The sequence below is a fragment of the Oryzias latipes genome, chromosome 10, assembly GCF_002234675.1.
Source record: "Oryzias latipes chromosome 10, ASM223467v1".
Taxonomy (NCBI): domain Eukaryota; kingdom Metazoa; phylum Chordata; class Actinopteri; order Beloniformes; family Adrianichthyidae; genus Oryzias; species Oryzias latipes.
Genome location: NC_019868.2, coordinates 15,041,191 through 15,061,849, shown reverse-complemented (window position 1 = coordinate 15,061,849; position 20,659 = coordinate 15,041,191). Strand labels below are relative to the sequence as shown.

Here is a 20,659-nt window from a genome sequence, read left to right as displayed (position 1 = left end):
AAACTTGTGTCGCCAATTCATGTTTTACGCTCTTTTTTTTTCGTTTTTAGTTTCTTTGTTTTATTTCTTGCTAAATGTATTATCTTCTTATACAAACAAAATAACAAACAAAAAAAACACTATCTTTATCTTTTCTTCAAGTAGAGTTTTTGGAGATATTTCAGTCCTAGTTAATTATGCAGATATTGATGGCACAGGAATTGTACTCAGGGCTAACAATTGTGACCTGTACCTGACAACATGATTTTTGATTTGATTTGAAAATCATGGTGTCAAACCAGTGAGTTCATTAGGTTAATTTTTCTCACATTGACACACGCATGCATTCTGAACAAACTCAGAAAATTCTCCCTTTATTTCTTGATTGTTTTCAGGTTACTGCATATGCAGTGCGATAACATAGTTTCTCCAGTCTCTTTTTATATCATTAAGGTTTATCATGTAACTTTTAATAAATTATGTTTGAAAAACAATTACAACAATTAATTTACTTTGACACTTACCTTAGGTATGTCAATGTCTATAAAAAAGATTGCAAAAAGGTTGCACCATTTTTTTAAAGAGTGACTGCTGAGATTCAGAAGAAAAAAAACAGTTTGTCTCTGTGATGACCTTAGAGGTAGCTGAAGAAAGAAGGCAGAACAAATCAAATTAGTTTCTCTCATATGCTGGCTGGTTTAAGCTGGACTGACCGATCTGTAATGGAGTTCAGTTTGACCTGGGGGGTATTCCAGGAAGCATGTTTAAACTAGCCTGATTTTAAGCCTGAACTCTGGCTGAAATCTGCCTGAACTTGCTTACTCTGGGTATGTCGGTTCCAAAAGACCGGATAAGAGTTGGCGTAATTACGCCCGACTTGGTAACCCTGGGTTAATGCACGTGCATGTCAAGTACATAAAGACATCCTCAATGGATCGCCGATTTCTGGAGTCACCATGGAAACGCGTGGAGAGAAAAAGGGAGCGCGACACTGAGACGGCTGTGAGACGGAGTCTGAGGTTTTAATGACGGCGTATGAAGATTATACGTCCATCAAAAAAGTAACACGGCCGCATCAGCAAAAGAAAGAGTTTCTGCTTGTAGTACGAACAGACAAAGAAAACGCACAAGTTTCTGATCTTATTTCCATTTTCCCTGTGACTCATATATATATATATATATATATATATATATATATATATATATATATATATATATATATATATATATATATATATATATATATATATATATATATATATATATATAACTTATCCAATTTTGCTAACTTAAATGAATTACTTCTATTGGTAACAAATAATTGAGTTAAATTTAATCAACATAATTTCTTACGTCTATAAAACTCAATAATTGTTTATACAACTCAAATGTATGTATTTATCTAACTAAATGTCATATTACTCCAATTCAATTAATATTTTTTCCATCTTAATTAATTATATTTCTTGATCTCTCATATGTCTAAGTTTGAGCCGGCAGATATGCTCATTTTTATAACAATAAAAAGGACGGGAAAAGAATGCATGTTACGCACAACTTCAATAAAGAATTTTCCATCAATGTCACTACAGCCCCCAACAGTAGGGGTGCTATATTAACTCATCATCCTCTCATTCACTCTTACTCATGGTGCAGAGACATAAGCACAGGACTAAACAACTCAGCAAAACATGGCACAACACAGTAAAACAGCTAAACAACTAAACACATTTGGTCAAAAAGCCACACTTAAACCAAAATTCGTCCAGACAGGCAAAGCAAATGGTATCCCACAATCATTTGCGGTGCCGATCTAACAGCAGGACCAACGTTACACCTACTTAATTGAATTAATTTGAATGAAAGTAAAATAACTGTCTGATAACTGCGTGTTATTTTTAAACTGACTTAACAAACAAATGAGTTATCTTAACTGAAGCAAATAACTATGTTAGATAAAAGTAAAAAAGTTTAATTTTCCAACATTCATATGTGATCTTATCACCCTCTCATGGTGAAAAAAGTACTATCTGAGCTTCTTCATCCACTAAATCATCTTTAAATCGACATGTCAAGCTGCTTCACCTCTCTGACAACAAACTAAGCTTCAACTAAACCTGCTCCCGACCAGGTTGTGTTCAGAGCATGAGTTGCCATGGCAACTTGACCTACCCTGAAACATACCTCCATTTCTGGAACCGAAAACTGAGGTTATCAACTTCCTTAGCCTCAAACATACCGTGGGAGCTAGCATAACCTGCTTTCTGGAATATCCCCCTGGTTGGTTGCAGGTGCATATAAGCACATGTCTGGAACTTATAGAAAACCAATACAACAGCAGCATTAAAAAAGAACAGAATCAGGAGGTTAGCAGAGGAAGACGAACCTGCCTTTTCTTGTTACCCAGTGGATTTTTAGGACGTGTTTACCTGAGATGCACTTGCTGGTTACACCGTTGTTGTTGTTTTCTTGTCTTTGGCTTGTTTTTCTGCACTGACTGGCATAACTCTTAACTTGTATGTTTTGTGCAACCATTCCAGAGCTAATCAGACTTCAGCAGTAACCATGTTATGAAAGGGTCCTTTGCTAATATAAAACTGTCTCCTTAAGATTTCTGCTTGGAAACGCAATCTTAGCCTAATTTAAGGCATCAAGGGTCAGACTGACAAGCAAAGACTTTTAGCTCTGATCTTATCCGACATGGATTATATGGTTTTATGTTAAGGAGTATACGCACTCTCGAAGGTATTTTCTAATATAATTGTTCTGATTATTATTATTATTATTTTACTGACTATAAAGGGGGCTTATTTTTAAAACTACACATACTTTTTGATCAGAACTAGACATACACTTGAACCTGAAAATGTGCAGTGCATGAAAGGTTTCGTATAGTTAAAGGTATGCACATTTGATAATAAGCATACTGTCCTTGTTGGATCAAAGTTCACGGACAAATAGTGTTTTCTTTTTATTTATTTTTTTTACTTGGTATCTTTCAGTATTGCAGCAACAACTGCTGGCAACAATGGTGGGGTTAGGGAAGAGCAAGTTGTTCAATGGCATCAGTGCTCAGAACGATCAGTGCACTAAGATAAAAGCAACGCAGAATCAATGGGACATGTTGGTAATACATTTAATAGCAGGAATATGATGTTAAAATATTGTGTTTTTTTATTATTTGAAATAAAAATAAACTTTTTTTTCCCCCAAATTATTTTTTGATCTCAGCCTCGCCCCGCGCCTATTTAATCATTCTTACTTTATTGTGTAAATCATAAACCAAAAATTACAAACGTGAAAGAATTGGTTAAAATGTGTCATTTTTCTTCTTCTGGAGGTCTTATGATTTGTCAAGTTGTGTAAAAGTCGGTATTTGCCTTTAAATATCATATTTGTGTGCAAGCCTGTGTGTGCGCGCGCACATGAAAAAACATCGAATATCTCATTCGAAAAATTAACGCAAACAAATGCAAATTTTCTGGGAGAATTTTTTTTTATTTGTAATTTATCCAGGTCAGATTTCGCATACGTCCATTTACACCTGAATTAGGCAATCTTTTTCTGCTCTGTGCGCAAGGGTTCTTATAACCGAGTGCTTCGCTGTCTCTTCTCTCAGTGAGAAAATTAAGGGAATGGCATCACATCATTGTTTCCTCCTTTTCTTTCCGGAGCATGTCTGTTAGCACTCAGTGTTTGTGAGTCACCGAGCGCCATGTGCTAAGTGCGGGATGCGGTGGCGTGAAGTGGCCGCCGTGATGAGAGGGTTAATTATTTCCCATTACACCTCCGTTTATGTTGACATTTAAGTCAATGCACACTGTTTTTGCGTGTCTCCAATTAGTGCAATTTGTCAGGGTATTGAAACAAACGCAAAACGGTGCTAAATATTCTAAAGAAATGTTTATATTTCAGGAAAATAAATTAAGGCTAGGTAGCTCATTCAGGGAGATAAAGCAAACCATACATTGTCTATTAAAAAATAAGGGGGCAGGTTTAACGCAATCAATATAAGGTTTGTTATTCTTTTTTTTTACAACTTTGACACATTTTCAGCAAGAAAATGACTCTGGGTGTCGCTGTTGACTGACAGAAAAATAAGAGAAGCCTCTCCACTCACGGTCGCATCAGCCACAACCCAGAATGCAAGCTCTGCATTTATGATCAAGCATCTTGAACACTTTCCTTCTTTAAAGACTGCTCTCTTGGCTCTTGGACATTTTCGTTTTTTTTTTTTTGGGTGTGTGTCGTTGGAGTAAAATCAGTGTTTTTAATAGTGTTCAAAATGATGGAATATAACGGTATTTCTACGTTTACTCTGGTCCTCCGCTTTTGTTCCCTCGCCGTGGCTTTGCGCTTCGTTCATGGAGATCTGAGCTATTCTTTTCCAGAGGAGATGAAACGAGAATCTGTTATTGGAAATATCGCCAAGGATCTCGGGATTAATCCGAAGATTTTATCTTCAAGAAAAGCCCGTCTGGATTTTGAGGGGGGTCGGAGACGCCTCTGTGACATCAACGTGAACACCGGAGATTTAATCACATCGGAGAGAATTGACAGAGAAAGCCTTTGCGGAAAGAAGCCGTCGTGCGTCGTTAATGTTGATCTGGTGTTAGAAAGCCCGTTAGAGCTTCACCGTGTTAGCCTCCATATTCAAGATGTAAACGATAATTCACCAAAATTCAGAGAAAATTTGATACAAATGGAAATTAGTGAAATGGCAGACAAAGGAAATCGCTTCTTGATCCAAGAGGCCCATGACGCAGATATAGGTCAAAATGCGGTTCAGAGATACACGCTCCAAAAAAATGATAATTTTATTCTTGCTGTTGGTAACAACAAAGTAGAACTGGTTCTGGAGAACACACTCGACCGTGAAAAGCAAAGTGACATGAATTTACTCCTCACAGCAGTGGATGGTGGATCTCCTCAGAGATCAGGTACAGTAATCATTCACGTTACTGTACTGGATGCAAATGATAACGCCCCAGTTTTTAGTCAAAACGTTTATAAAACGACTCTTCCTGAAAATTCTCCTCCAGAAACTTTAGTGATCACAGTTAGTGCAACTGATGCAGATGAAGGAGTGAACGCAGACGTGACGTATCAGTTCGGACACGTGTCTGATGATGACGTACACGTGTTTTTAATTGACCAGAAATCGGGGGAAATCCGATTAACTGGATTAATTGATTATGAAGAAATTACATCATTTGAAATAAGAGTGGAAGCTAAAGATGGGTTAGGACTATCTTCCAATGCTAAAGTTCTGATAGATGTTGCTGATATAAATGACAACGCCCCCATAATAAGTCTGAAGTCTCTGTCCAGCTCCATCCCAGAGAACGCCCCTCCTGGTACAGAGGTGGGCATCATTAACGTGCAGGACAGAGACTCTGACAAGAACGGACAGGTCAGCTGTTCCATTCAAGCAAACGCTCCGTTTAAATTGGTTCCTTCTATCAAAAACTATTATTCTGTGGTGAGCACAGGACAGCTGGACCGTGAACTAGTGTCTGATTACAACATTACCATCAGCGCCACTGATGAGGGCTCTCCACCTCTGTCCTCGTCTAAAACTGTCCACTTATCTGTAGCTGACATCAATGACAACCCACCTGTGTTTGAGGAACAGTCATACAGCGCATATGTGAGCGAAAACAACCAAGCTGGCTCCACTTTATGTTCCGTGAGCGCTCGAGACCCCGACTGGAGACAAAACGGTACAGTGATTTATTCTCTGCTAGCTGCTGAGGTGAACGGAGCCCCGGTGTCCTCCTATGTCTCTGTGAACGGAGACACGGGGCTGATCCACGCTGTCAGGTCGTTTGATTATGAACAGTTGAGGAGTTTTCAAGTGCAGGTGATGGCCAGAGACAACGGTTCTCCTCCACTGAGCAGCAATGTGAGTGTGAGTGTGTTCATCTCAGATGTGAACGACAACTCTCCTCAGATTCTGTACCCCGCCCCAGAGGGCAGCTCCTTCATGACTGAGCTGGTCCCCAAAGCTGCACATGGAGGCTCTCTGGTGTCCAAAGTGATCGCGGTGGATTCTGACTCCGGACAGAACGCCTGGCTGTCCTATCATATAGTCAAATCCACTGATCCAGGACTTTTCACCATTGGTCTGCACAGTGGAGAGATCAGGACGCAGCGGGACATTTCCCAATCTGACAGCATGAAACAGAACCTGATTGTGGCAGTCAAAGATAACGGACAGCCCTCTCTGTCTGCCACCTGTGCCATGTATTTACTGATCTCGGATAACTTGGCTGAGGTGCCAGAACTGAAGGATATTTCTTACGATGAGAAGAACTCCAAACTGACTTCCTATCTGATCATCGCTCTGGTTTGTGTGTCCACCTTCTTCCTGACCTTCATCATCATCATCTTGGGTGTGAGGTTTTGTCGCAGGAGAAAGCCCCGACTGTTGTTTGATGGAGCAGTTGCCATCCCCAGTGGTTATCTGCCTCCTAATTACGCAGATGTTGACGGCACAGGAACTTTACGCAGCGCTTACAATTATGACACGTACCTGACAACAGGATCTAGAACCAGTGACTTTAAGTTTGTGTCCTCTTACAATGACAACACGCTGCCTGCTGACCAGACTCTGAGGAAAAGTCCCACTGACTTTCTTGAAGCTTTTGATGAATCTACAAATGCATCCCAGGTAGGAACGTTATAGCTACCACAGCTGTTTTTATGCTTTAAAGAATCTTTTTTTTTTTTTTTCTAAAGATTATGTTTCATAGGTAAACCAAAACCGATATGTGCAGTGACTTCAGAATTTTAAATCTTCTTATTTTACGTTGTTTTAGACCCAATTTAATATTGTTTTTCCTTATTCAAACTTGCAAATTAGGGTTTTTATTTTTCATAAGGGGTGTTCTTTTGTCAATTTTGTTTTTATTGTAACCACGTTTTTACACACATTTCTAACCCCCCCAAGTAGTGAAGTAAAAAGATTACAGTATGTAATATAAATCCAGGGAATTTTTACACTTCAAGGACAGGAAAAAAAAAAAAAAAAAATATTTTGAGTTCATAAGTGAATTGTACGGAGATCCTAAAGAGACATTGAGAAAAAAAATCAGGTAAAAAAAGGCAAAGTAACCAGAAACTTAGTTTTTTTATCTCTATTTCTTTAATTATATTTCTTAGATTTATTTTTAGGGACTTTGTAGAATTTCTGGTAAAACATACACTATCAATGATTTTTTTATTTCTCCTTTAAATTGTAAATGACATATTCATATATGGTGACAACTATCTCTGTCAACATCCGGCTATGTTTCTCGAGCCTGAATGACATCCCAATGTCAGTACTGTAGATCCTGGTCTTGTGGATCAGGGAGTCAATGTCTCACTCGCTCTTAGCATGTAACATGATGTCATCCTTGTAGAGGAGGTGACTGATGTTGGCCCCATTTCTGCGTTAGTATCCATAGCCAGTCTTGTTGATTATTTGGCTAAGGGGGTTCTGACCTATGCAGAACAGCAGTGGGGACAGAGCATCACCTTGGTATGTCCCACAATTGATGGAGATTTGTGCAAGTGGCTTGCCATTGGCTTCAAGGGTGGTTTTCCACATTTTCATTGAGTTTCCTAAGCTTCTTAGACTTCTGTAGATGTTCCTTTTCCTGTTGGAGCTCCAAAGAATCATTGATCCACATGTGTGCCATTGAGTCATAGGCTTTCTTGTAATGGATCCAGGCTGTGCACAGGTTGGTGTGTGGCGACGTGCAGTCTTGAGCGAATGTTCTGTCGACCAGGAGTTGGTGTTTGGCCCCTCTGGATGCTCTACCAATACCCTTCTGTTTTTTGCTGATGTATTGATCCATGTGCCTATTTATCTTGGTTGCAATGATGCCTAATATGAGCTTCCATGTTGTGGAAAGACAAGTTATTGGCCAGATGAGACTTAACCCTTTGAGGGATCCTTCTGGATCGTGATCGTGCGCCCTTCTGTTAGACATATGGTGTGAGTCCCATCTCTTAGCAGCTGGTTTATTTGCGCTGTCAGGTGCTCATGGAGTGCAGTGAGTATCTTTAGCCAGTAGTCATGCATCATGTCAGGGCCCAGTGTTGTCCAGTTCTTCATACCTAAGACTCTTTCTTGGATCTCTGCCACTCTGATGGTTCCTGGATTCAGTTCAGGGAGGTTGGTATGTTCTTTTCTCGGAGAGATTAGGCACTGAACCATTGCTGTTATGTTTTGTTTCTTTCTCCCATAGAATTTTCCAGTACTCCATGAGTTTCCAGCCTTGATGGATCTGCTCTGCTGTTTTGACACTGCCACTGAGCGTACTCTTTTGCAGGTTAAGTTGCGAACAGCCTGTTTATCCATCTGGCTTCATTGTCTCTTGTGTACCTCTTTAGGTGGCTGCTCAAGGCCAGGAGCCTTTGTTTGGCAGTTTCCAGTGCTTCGGGTATGGGCATTTGGCTTTATCTCTTCAACCCAGTCTCATCACAAAACGTTGTTTGATTATTAGTTGACGCAAAAAGAAAGAACATGAAAAGATGATCTAGAATGTCAGAGAATGTTAGCAAATATCCAGGCCTCCTAAAGTTATAAGGTTTAAAGGGATTAACAGGTAAAACTTGTGAATGTGAGACTGGGATTTTTAGATTGGGAATTATCCCAACTGTGAGGCTCTGATAAATATGCACTGTGCTTTAATTCGCTGCCACTAATTTAAAAGGGTTGAAACATGAAACACATTAGCAAAATTGGCATTTTATAAAAGGCTCATGTGAGGGCCATCAATCAACTTTGCTCTGTTTAGTCCATACAATGAAAAGTGCCTAAGCCCAAAAAGGTAAACCAAATAGAAAAACCTAAGGATTTGTATCTCAAAAAGACCACTACTTAATTTTGGTATCTAATCAAAGCAAGTTAAACAGGCTCCAATAAATAAGAGAAAAAGAAAAAACTGGACTGACAGTCGGCTAGTTTTAAAACAGGATTAGAAACATTTATAATGATAATAAAAAAAAATGCTTGGGTCTGAAGTCTGAACAGAAATCTAGTTTAGTAATTCAGGTCAAAATAGAGAAATGACTGACCAGTAGAGAAGTGATTTTGTTTAGTAATTTCATGTCTCATGGCCGTTCTGCTTTGATCTATCCTAGTCTTTTCATAGGCTGGCTGGAACCTTTCTGTGTGGAGTTTGCATGTTCTCCTCATCCATGAGTGGGTTATATCTGAGCACTCTGGCTTCCTCCCACAGTACAAAAACATGTTTTATAAGTCAATTGAGGATTCTGAATTGTATGTGTATTTGAGTGTGACTGTGTGAATGTGTGATCCTGCAACAGTCTGATGGCTTGCAGGGTGTACCCCGCCTTCACCTGAGTGAACAGTAGCTGGGCTGGGTTTAGCAACCCCGAAAGGGATTCAGTGTGTTCTGAAGACGGACCAATGGTGTACAGTTTTAAGATGTTAGTGATCTTACACATTTCTAGCACTATTGGTGAAAGGTTTTATGTTAGTTTCTACTGTTGAATTTGATTTGATTTTGTACTCCTAACTGGAAAGGATATAGCTGTTGTAAACCAAAATAGGGTCAAACTAGGTATTACATTTATTAGAAAAAACTTGAATTTGCTACGTAGTTTTTTAATTTAATTTAGTTGTGATAAATCTTTCATGATATCAGAGATATTTCAAAGACTTGGAATTTATTTTGGAAGTTTTCTACTTGTTCAAGGAAAATGGGAAATACAGTTTAAAGTCGATTACATTCAGTCTAATTATAGTCAAATAGATAGATAGATGGATAGAATTTATTCCAGACTCATCATTATTAAAAAGGAGTACGCAGACCCACTACATTAAAAAAAGCACAGTATACAAAGAAATAACTATAGTTAATAAAAAAAATTAATTAATTAAAATGAGAGTAAAATACAAAAAATAAATATATTAGTTAAATACCACACCATGAACATTCGTTACAAGAACAAATAAAAAGACCAGTGATTCTGTAAATTTGACTGGAAGAATATGGCACACAATCTAATACTAATACACAAGATGAGTGTTCTCTGATGCCTTTACTAACAATGTTTCCTATTGTAATCATTTAAATATTCCAGCTCTTTTTTTTCTTTTGGGTGTATAGATCTAACACATCATTAGGAGTATTTTCAAACACCCTCTCAGAGTTCAGTTTTCCTAAAATGGAAACAATCAGTTTTCTTTAAAAAGAATGGGTTCGCGTTTAGCTGGCCTTTTCTTTTTCTGTTTATTTATTTTAATTTATAGTGCCTTTTGCACATTTTCATGACACAGAGTGTCTGCCTTTGGCTGTGCATGAGCAGATGTACATATTTTTATCTGTGTCTCTTTGTTGCTTGAAGTCTTTGACACTTACTGATCTGTGCCCCTCATTTTAATAACAAGGCTTTTTTTCATTTTAAACAACAATTTCTGTATTTAAATTGAACAATACATGCTTGTGCTTTTAACATTTATATGACAATATTTCCATATGTATTTTAAAAGAAAAATCAAATCACATGATTCATGATCATTTACTTAAATGTTGAACAACGAACTTTTTTTCCTTTGGGAAATGCCCACCTCTTTCCATGGTGCTGACTCGGTTATATCGAAGCCCATTTATAGGTCACTGCAAGTCTTCTAAAGGATGTAAAGCGGATTCATGCACTCTAATATCCTATTTACAATTTGAAAATTTTTACTTTTTTGTACTCTTGTACTGTGGTCTTGGTTTTTCCTTCTTTGATCATTGGACATATTTTTGAGTTGGTCTCTTGATGTCGCTGCTCACTCGCGGATGCCGCTTCTTCCCTCCACCCATTCTAAACGAGCACACATCACAGCCTGAGAATCAGAGTCGCTTTTGTTCCCGACTGACTTGGATTTCTGCGGCAAATGCATTTGGGGTGTTGGAGCAACGGAAATTCGTGGACGACAGTCCGTTTTTGGCTAAAAATATGAAGACGAAACTGATATGTCTTCTTTGCTTCATTTATATGATTGCTTCTTTTATTAACATCGAAGCTGCAGACCTCAGCTACACCATTCCGGAGGAGATGAGGCCCGGTTCCATTGTTGGAAATATTCCTAAAGATCTGGGATTGGGACTGGGGGAGTTTTTTGAGCGAAAAGCTCGGATTGACACGGGAGGAAAGGATCACCACTTCTGCGATCTTGATCTGAAAACGGGAAATTTTGTCACCAAAAAACGCATTGATCGCGAGGAGCTTTGCGGGGAGAAAAAGTCGTGCGTTCTTAGATTTGAATTGGTTCTAGAAAGTCCTTTGGAACTACATCACATTTCACTGCTTATCCAGGACATAAATGATAATTCACCGAATTTCCCTGAAGATGTAGTTAAATTGGAAATACGCGAGTCAGCCGACGGGGGAGCAAGATATCGTGTCAATGAAGCTCACGACTCGGATATCGGACAAAACACAGTAAGAGAATACAGTTTAGAAAAGAACGAGCATTTTGTTTTGTCTGTGCAAGATGATACTGATGGATCCAAGAAGATCGAGCTGATTTTAGACAAAGAGCTTGATCGTGAAAAAGAGCAGGATTTGAACTTTGCCTTATTTGCAATTGATGGCGGAAATCTGCAAAGATCAGGTAGTGTGACTATAAAGGTGACGGTGCTCGATGCCAATGATAATTCGCCTGTGTTTAATCAGACCTTTTATAAAGCAATTTTACCTGAAAATGCACAAATTGACACCGTGGTCGCTGCTGTAAAAGCCACAGACGCAGATGAAGGTGTTAATGGTGAAGTGACTTATGAGTTCAGTCGCATCACAGAAAAAGCTAAGAAGGTTTTCTCCTTAAACAGTAAAACGGGGGAAATCAGAGTGATCGGACCGCTGGATTTTGAAACCGATCCTAAATACGAAATGCGCATTTACGCAAAAGATGGTTATGGACTTTCATCGGATACGAAATTAATGATTGACGTGACCGACGTGAACGACAACGCCCCTATAATTTATTTGAAATCAGTAATGAGTGCAATTCCAGAGAACGCCCCTCCTGGTACAGAGGTGGGCATCATTAACGTGCAGGACAGAGATTCTGACAAGAACGGACAGGTCCGCTGCTCCATTCAAGGAAATGCTCCTTTTAAAGTGGTTCCTTCCATCAAAAACTATTATTCTGTGGTGAGCACAGGACAGCTGGACCGTGAACTAGTGTCTGATTACAACATTACCATCAGTGCCACTGATGAGGGCTCTCCACCTCTGTCCTCGTCTAAAACTGTTCACTTATCTGTAGCTGACATCAACGACAACCCACCTGTGTTTGAGGAACAGTCGTACAGCGCATATTTGAGTGAAAACAACCAAGTTGGCTCCACTTTATGTTCTGTGAGCGCTCGAGACCCCGACTGGAGACAAAACGGTACAGTGATTTATTCTCTGCTAGCTGCTGAGGTGAACGGAGCCCCGGTGTCCTCCTATGTCTCTGTGAACGGAGACACAGGGCTGATCCACGCTGTCAGGTCGTTTGATTATGAACAGTTGAGGAGTTTTCAAGTGCAGGTGATGGCCAGAGACAACGGTTCTCCTCCACTGAGCAGCAACGTGAGCGTGAGTGTGTTCATCTCGGATGTGAACGACAACTCTCCTCAGATTCTGTACCCCGCCCCAGAGGGCAGCTCCTTCATGACTGAGCTGGTCCCCAAAGCTGCACATGGAGGCTCTCTGGTGTCCAAAGTGATCGCGGTGGACGCAGACTCCGGACAGAATGCCTGGCTATCCTATCATATAGTCAAATCCACTGATCCAGGACTTTTCACCATTGGTCTGCACAGTGGAGAGATCAGGACGCAGCGGGACATTTCCCAATCTGACAGCATGAAACAGAACCTGATTGTGGCAGTCAAAGATAACGGACAGCCCTCTCTGTCTGCCACCTGTGCCATGTATTTACTGATCTCGGATAACTTGGCTGAGGTGCCAGAACTGAAGGATATTTCTTACGATGAGAAGAACTCCAAACTGACTTCCTATCTGATCATCGCTCTGGTTTGTGTGTCCACCTTCTTCCTGACCTTCATCATCATCATCTTGGGTGTGAGGTTTTGTCGCAGGAGAAAGCCCCGACTGTTGTTTGATGGAGCAGTTGCCATCCCCAGCGGTTATCTGCCTCCTAATTACGCAGATGTTGATGGCTCAGGAACTTTACGCAGCGCTTACAATTATGACACGTACCTGACAACAGGATCTAGAACCAGTGACTTTAAGTTTGTGTCCTCTTACAATGACAACACGCTGCCTGCTGACCAGACTCTGAGGAGAAGTCCATCTGATTTTGTTGAAAGTTTTGGAGAGGATGATGCTTCTTCTCAGGTAGGATATTTTGTCATCGTCTTTTTTTGCATAAAAATATTCCTATAAACTTTACTTTTTTTTAGTTCATCTTCTTTTCATTTTTAGCATGTTTAGTGTTTAGTGTATACATTTTACGAACTTTGCGGAAGCCAAAGTTATTATTTTGTATGATTAAGAAAAATATAGCAATTTAAAACAGAGTGAAAAAGTTACAAAAACATCTCTGACACTTTGTTCTTTTATTCTACTTAAATCTCATTATGGAGGTTTTTCTGATCTAATTTTAAAATACTTACTCAAATTTTAAATCTTATCTCTGTTTTGCTTTTGTTTTTACTTCAATTTAATCAAATTGACATTTAGTTTACTCATATTGTCTGGGAAAATTGTAATTGAAATTGAAATATTTTGTTACTATAATCCTTTGGGAAAAAATTTTTTCTTGCAAGACAATCATTTAAGCCCGTGTTACCTTTTAAATAAGATCATTGCCTCATAAAATGTAATAATGTTGTATTTCTTTTCATAAAATCTGGATTTTTAAAGAGTCTTTTTTTACCACATAACGTGCAATGACTAGTTTTAAAACAGACATCTGTTTTACATTGTATTGATTTCGCAAATGAACTGAATTGAACAGATGAATGTTTTGGGTTAAATTTATGAATTTGAGATTTCCCTCATGGTAGTTCAAGTTGCATTTTTTATAGTTTACGTCATCTATCTCACATTTTGCAACACTTTCAACCTGTGAAATCCCATTTTTATCTGGTATTAGCATGTTATTTCTTTGAAGTAGAAGGCAATTGTGGTTCAAGTCACTGTCCTTGGTACTGAAACTGCCGACCTTGTGACACTTGTGTAGTTTGGTTTCAAATACATACTACTCCAAATTATTTTCTATACGAAGATGCTTTTGCTAATCTTTTTAGGAAAATATTTTGACTGTAAAATAAAATATACAGTTTTATAATATGTTTCATTGTAAGATTAGGACGTCATTATGTAACAATTTAATTGTTTGAGAATGTAATAAATTGAGGACAATGAAACGTTAGACTGTATGTTTATCTCCTTCAAACTTTAAAGCAATTTGTTTCACGTATGAAGCCAAGATTTTAAACTGATCATCCATGGTTGCCAAACAAGTGTTTTTTTTTCTGTAAATAATACAACAAAAAAAGATATAGATACATCTGTTTTCCTGAAAATTTTCAATCAATAATATATTTAAAACCGATTATTCAATACATAAGATAATTTTTTACTTGAATGTGTCTTTGCATAATTTGAATAAAGAATGAACTAAATTAAACAGGATAAAAAAGCAAAACATTGTTTTACTCATTGTAAACTTCTAAATATCAGTAAAAAAAAGTTTTATATGGCTATTCTCAAAATGAGTTTTGCAGGAGATGTTCCTCTCATCCTTAAGTTGTGAAATTTCTCATCGTTATATAATCATAGCAAATTCCACTGTGATAAAAGGTTGAACACTGAATGATTTCAGATTTAAGCAAAATAGATAAAAATCTCGCTCAAAATATGTACCATAAATTTGCTTCTCAATCATCACGCCTATAAAAATGAGGCTTTTGGGGAAAAAATGAGAATATAAATCTAAAACTGCAAAACTGTTTATTGTACTCATGGTGTCACTGTAGGCCCGCTTAAAACAGGAGCTTTCTTCTGACCAGTTTGCACACCTTCCAAATACTGAGTCAGAGCTCTGTTCTTTTCAAATCAAGATTGCAGCGACAGTTTTTCTTTCGGAGAGAGATTTCTGAGTGGTATTAACGCTGAAACTTCGTTTTGCTTTTCCAGAACAAGTCCGTTAACATGATGGAACATTCGGTGCGCGTTTCACAGAGAGTTGGCCTTTTCTTTGTCTTTGTTCTCGGGAGCTGCGTAAATGGAGACCTGAGCTACACCGTGCAAGAGGAGATGAAGCCCGGATCTGTTTTTGGAAATATCGCCAAGGATCTCGGACTTGAACTGGGGAGGCTAACTGCTCGTAAACCTCGTGTTGAAGTGGGACAAAATGGACAGCAGTACTGTGGAATTAACCAGAAGAACGGAGATATTTTTATTACTGAGAGAATAGACAGGGAGGAGCATTGCCGTGAAATGCCGACGTGCGTTCTCAAATTCGACCTGCTTTTAGAAAATCCTCTGGAGCTGCACCGGTTATCCTTGCAGATTCAAGACATTAATGACAACACGCCAGGGTTTCCAAAAGAAGTAATAAAGCTGGAAATTAGAGAATCAGCTGACAAAGGAGCTCGGTATCGCATTAATGCTGCTCATGACGCAGATATAGGACAGAACGCAGTTCAGAGCTACGTTCTGCAGGAAAACGCCCATTTTGTGCTAAATGTTCAGACAACAAATGCTGGAAATAAGTACGGAGAACTGGTTTTGGATAAAGAATTAGATCGAGAGGAGCAGCAGGAGCTGAAATTATTGCTGACGGCTGTAGATGGCGGTTCTCCTCAGAGATCAGGGACTGTAGTCATCCATGTCACAGTACTTGATGCGAATGATAACGCTCCTGTGTTTTCTGAGTCCGTTTATACAGCGAATTTACAGGAGAACTCTCCCCTAAACACTCCAGTTATCAGAGTGAGTGCATCAGATGCAGATGACGGAATAAATGGAGAGATAACCTATGAATTTAGCCGATTGTCAGACAAAACACAAAATATATTTTCGCTTGCTGAAAAAACTGGAGAAATAACGGTAACAGGTAACATCAATTATGAGGAGCTTTCAAAATATGAAGTAATGATTGAAGCTAAAGATGGTTATGGTCTTTCTTCTGAGGCAAAAGTAATCATTGATATCACTGATGTAAATGATAACGCTCCAGTTATTATTGTCAAATCTCTGTCCAGCTCCATCCCAGAGAACGCCCCTCCTGGTACAGAGGTGGGCATCATTAATGTGCAGGACAGAGACTCTGACAAGAACGGACAGGTCCGCTGCTCCATTCAAGGAAATGCTCCTTTTAAGTTGGTTCCTTCCATCAAAAACTATTATTCTGTGGTGAGCACAGGACAGCTGGACCGTGAACTAGTGTCTGATTACAACATTACCATCAGCGCCACTGATGAGGGCTCTCCACCTCTGTCCTCATCTAAAACTGTCCACTTATCTGTAGCTGACATCAATGACAACCCACCTGTGTTTGAGGAACAGTCGTACAGCGCATATGTGAGTGAAAACAACCAAGCTGGCTCCACTTTATGTTCTGTGAGCGCTCGAGACCCCGACTGGAGACAAAACGGTACAGTGATTTATTCTCTGCTAGCTGCTGAGGTGAACGGAGCCCCGGTGTCCTCCTATGTCTCTGTGAACGGAGACACAGGGCTGATCCACGCTGTCAGGTCGTTTGATTATGAACAGTTGAGGAGTTTTCAAGTGCAGGTGATGGCCAGAGACAACGGTTCTCCTCCACTGAGCAGCAACGTGAGTGTGAGTGTGTTCATCTCAGATGTGAACGACAACTCTCCTCAGATTCTGTACCCCGCCCCAGAGGGCAGCTCCTTCATGACTGAGCTGGTCCCCAAAGCTGCACATGGAGGCTCTCTGGTGTCCAAAGTGATCGCGGTGGACGCTGACTCCGGACAGAACGCCTGGCTGTCCTATCATATAGTCAAATCCACTGATCCAGGACTTTTCACCATTGGTCTGCACAGTGGAGAGATCAGGACGCAGCGGGACATTTCCCAATCTGACAGCATGAAACAGAACCTGATTGTGGCAGTCAAAGATAACGGACAGCCCTCTCTGTCTGCCACCTGTGCCATGTATTTACTGATCTCGGATAACTTGGCTGAGGTGCCAGAACTGAAGGATATTTCTTACGATGAGAAGAACTCCAAACTGACTTCCTATCTGATCATCGCTCTGGTTTGTGTGTCCACCTTCTTCCTGACCTTCATCATCATCATCTTGGGTGTGAGGTTTTGTCGCAGGAGAAAGCCCCGACTCTTGTTTGATGGAGCAGTTGCCATCCCCAGCGGTTATCTGCCTCCTAATTATGCAGATGTTGACGGCACAGGAACTTTACGCAGCGCTTACAATTATGACACGTACCTGACAACAGGATCTAGAACCAGTGACTTTAAGTTTGTGTCCTCTTACAATGACAACACGCTGCCTGCTGACCAGACTCTGAGGAAAAGTCCCACTGACTTTCTTGAAGCTTTTGATGAATCTACAAATGCATCCCAGGTAGGAACGTTATAGCTACCACAGCTGTTTTTATGCTTTAAAGAATCTTTTTTTTTTTTCTAAAGATTATGTTTCATAGGTAAACCAAAACCGATATGTGCAGTGACTTCAGAATTTTAAATCTTCATATTTTACGTTGTTTTAGACCCAATTTAATATTGTTTTTCCTTATTCAAACTTGCAAATTAGGGTTTTTATTTTTCATAAGGGGTGTTCTTTTGTCAATTTTGTTTTTATTGTAACCACGTTTTTACACACATAACTAACCCCCCCAAGTAGTGAAGTAAAAAGATTACAGTATGTAATATAAATCCAGTTAATTTTTACACTTCAAGGACAGGAAAAAGAAGAGACAAAAAAAATATTTTGAGTTCATAAGTGAATTGTACGGAGATCCTAAAGAGACATTGAGAAAAAAAGTCAGGTAAAAAAAGGCAAAGTAACCAGAAACTTCGTTTTTTTCTCTCTATTACTTTAATTTTATTTCTTAGATTTACCTTTAGGGACTTTGTAAAATTTCTGGTAAAACATACACTATCGATGATTTTTTTATTTCTCCTTTAAATTGTAAATGACATATTCATATATGGTGACAACTATCTTTTTCAACATCCGGCTATGTTTCTCGAGCCTGAATGACATCCCAATGTCAGTACTGTAGATCCTGGTCTTGTGGATCAGGGAGTCAATGTCTCACTCGCTCTTAGCATGTAACATGATGTCATCCATGTAGAGGAGGTGACTGATGTTGGCCCCATTTCTGCGTCGGTATCCATAGCCAGTCTTGTTGATTATTTGGCTAAGGGGGTTCTGACCTATGCAGAACAGCAGTGGGGACAGAGCATCACCTTGGTATGTCCCACAATTGATGGAGACTTGTGCAAGTGGCTTGCCATTGGCTTCAAGGGTGGTTTTCCACATTTTCATTGAGTTTCCTAAGCTTCTTAGACTTCTGTAGATGTTCCTTTTCCTGTTGGAGCTCCAAAGAATCATTGATCCACATGTGTGCCATTGAGTCATAGGCTTTCTTGTAATGGATCCAGGCTGTGCACAGGTTGGTGTGTGGCGACGTGCAGTCTTGAGCGAATGTTCTGTCGACCAGGAGTTGGTGTTTGGCCCCTCTGGATGCTCTACCAATACCCTTTTGTGTTTTGCTGATGTATTGATCCATGTGCCTATTCGTCTTGGTTGCAATGATGCCTAATATGAGCTTCCATGTTGTGGAAAGACAAGTTATTGGCCAGATGAGACTTAACCCTTTGAGGGATCCTTCTGGATCATGATCGTGCGCCCTTCTGTTAGACATATGGGGTGAGTCCCATCTCTTAGCAGCTGGTTTATTTGTGCTGTCAGGTGCTCATGGAGTGCAGTGAGTATCTGTAACCAGTAGGCATGTATCATGTCAGGGCCCGGTGTTGTCCAGCTTTTCATACCTGAGACTCTTTCTTGGATGTCTGCCACTCTGATGGTTCCCTGATTCAGTTCAGGCAAGTCGGTATGTTCTTTTCTCTGAGAGATTAGGCACTGAACCATTGCTGTTATTTTTTGTTTCTTTCTCCCATAGAATTTTCCAGTACTGAGTTTCCAGCCTTGATGGATCTGCTCTGCTGTTTTGACACTGCCACTGAGCGTACTCTTTTGCAGGTTAAGTTCCGAACAGCCTGTTTATCCATCTGGCTTCATTGTCTCTTGTGTACCTCTTTAGGTGGCTGCTCAAGGCCAGGAGCCTTTGTTTGGCAGTTTCCAGTGCTTCGGGTATGGGCATTTGGCTTTATCTCTTCAACCCAGTCTCATCACAAAACGTTGTTTGATTATTAGTTGACGCAAAAAGAATGAACATGAAAAGATGATGTAGAATGTCAGAGAATATTAGCAAATATCTAGGCCTCCTAAATTTATAAGGTTTAAAGGGATTAACAGGTAAAACTTGTAAATGTGAGACTGGGATTTTTAGATTGGGAAGTATCCCAACTGTGAGGCTCTGATAAATGTGCACTGCCACTAATTTAAAAGGGTTGAAACATGAAACACATTTGAAAAATTGGCATTTTAGAAAAGGCTCATGTGAGGGCCAACAATCAACTTTGCTCTGTTTAGTCCATACAATGAAAAGTGCCTAAGCCCAAAAAGGTAAACCAAATAGAAAAACCTAAGGATTTTTATCTCAAAAAGACTACTACTAAATTTGGTATCAAATCAAAGCAAGTTAAACAGGCTCCAATAAATAAAAGAAAAAAAACTGACTGACAGTCATTGGGCTAGTTTTAAAACAGGATTAGAAACATTTATAATGATAATCAAAAGAATGCTTATGTCTGAAGTCTGAACATAAATCTAGTTTAGTAATTCAGGTCAAAATAGAGAAATGGCTTACCAGTGGAGAAGTGATTTTTTTTTTACTAATTTCATGTCTCATGGCCGTTCTGCTTTGATCTATCCTAGTCTTTTCATAGGTTGGCTGGAACCTTTCTGTGTGGAGTTTGCTTGTTCTCCTCATCCATGAGTGGGTTATATCTGAGCACTCTGGCTTCCTCCCACAGTCCAAAAACATGTTTTATAAGTCAATTGAGGATTCTGAATTGTATGTGTATTTGAGTATGACCGTGTGAATGTGTGATTCTGCAGCTTGCAGGGTGTACCCCGCCTTCACCTGAGTGAACAGTAGCTGGGCTGGGTTTAGCAACCCCGAAAGGGATTCAGTGTGTTCTGAAGACAGATCAATGTTGTAGATTTTAAGATGTTAGTGATCTTACACATTTCTTCCACTATTGGTGAAAGGTTTTATGTTAGTTTCTACTGTTGAAATATATTATATTTTGTACTCGTAACTGGAAAAGATACAGCTTTTGTAACCCAAAATGTAGGGTCAAACTGTTATTACATTTATTAGAAAAAACTTGAATTTGCTACGTAGTATTTTCATTAATTAAGTTGTAATTTATCTTTCATGATATCAGAGATATTTCAAAGACTTGGAATTGATTTTGGAAGTTTTCTAGTTGTTCATGGAATATGGGAAATATCTTTTAAATTTGATTAAATTTTTGGAGTCTAATTTACAACATTTCCTATTGTAATCATTTCAATATTCCTGCTCTACGTTTTG

The 20,659-nt window shown here is 39.3% G+C and overlaps 2 protein-coding genes across 2 annotated transcripts; both read left to right on the top strand.

Moving 5' to 3' along the window:
- Nucleotides 1–4,125: 4,125 nt before the first annotated feature.
- LOC101162500 (protocadherin gamma-A12-like) lies at nucleotides 4,126–6,995 on the top strand. Its single transcript, XM_004084850.4, has one exon. The coding sequence runs from the start codon at nucleotides 4,265–4,267 to the stop codon at nucleotides 6,665–6,667; it is 2,403 nt and encodes an 800-aa protein (XP_004084898.2). The 5' UTR covers nucleotides 4,126–4,264; the 3' UTR covers nucleotides 6,668–6,995.
- A 3,988-nt stretch (nucleotides 6,996–10,983) lies between these two features.
- LOC111948067 (protocadherin gamma-A11-like) lies at nucleotides 10,984–13,100 on the top strand. The gene is made up of 2 exons (XM_023959467.1): nucleotides 10,984–13,011; nucleotides 13,077–13,100. The coding sequence occupies exons 1-2, from the start codon at nucleotides 10,984–10,986 to the stop codon at nucleotides 13,098–13,100; spliced, it is 2,052 nt and encodes a 683-aa protein (XP_023815235.1).
- Nucleotides 13,101–20,659: the final 7,559 nt, after the last annotated feature.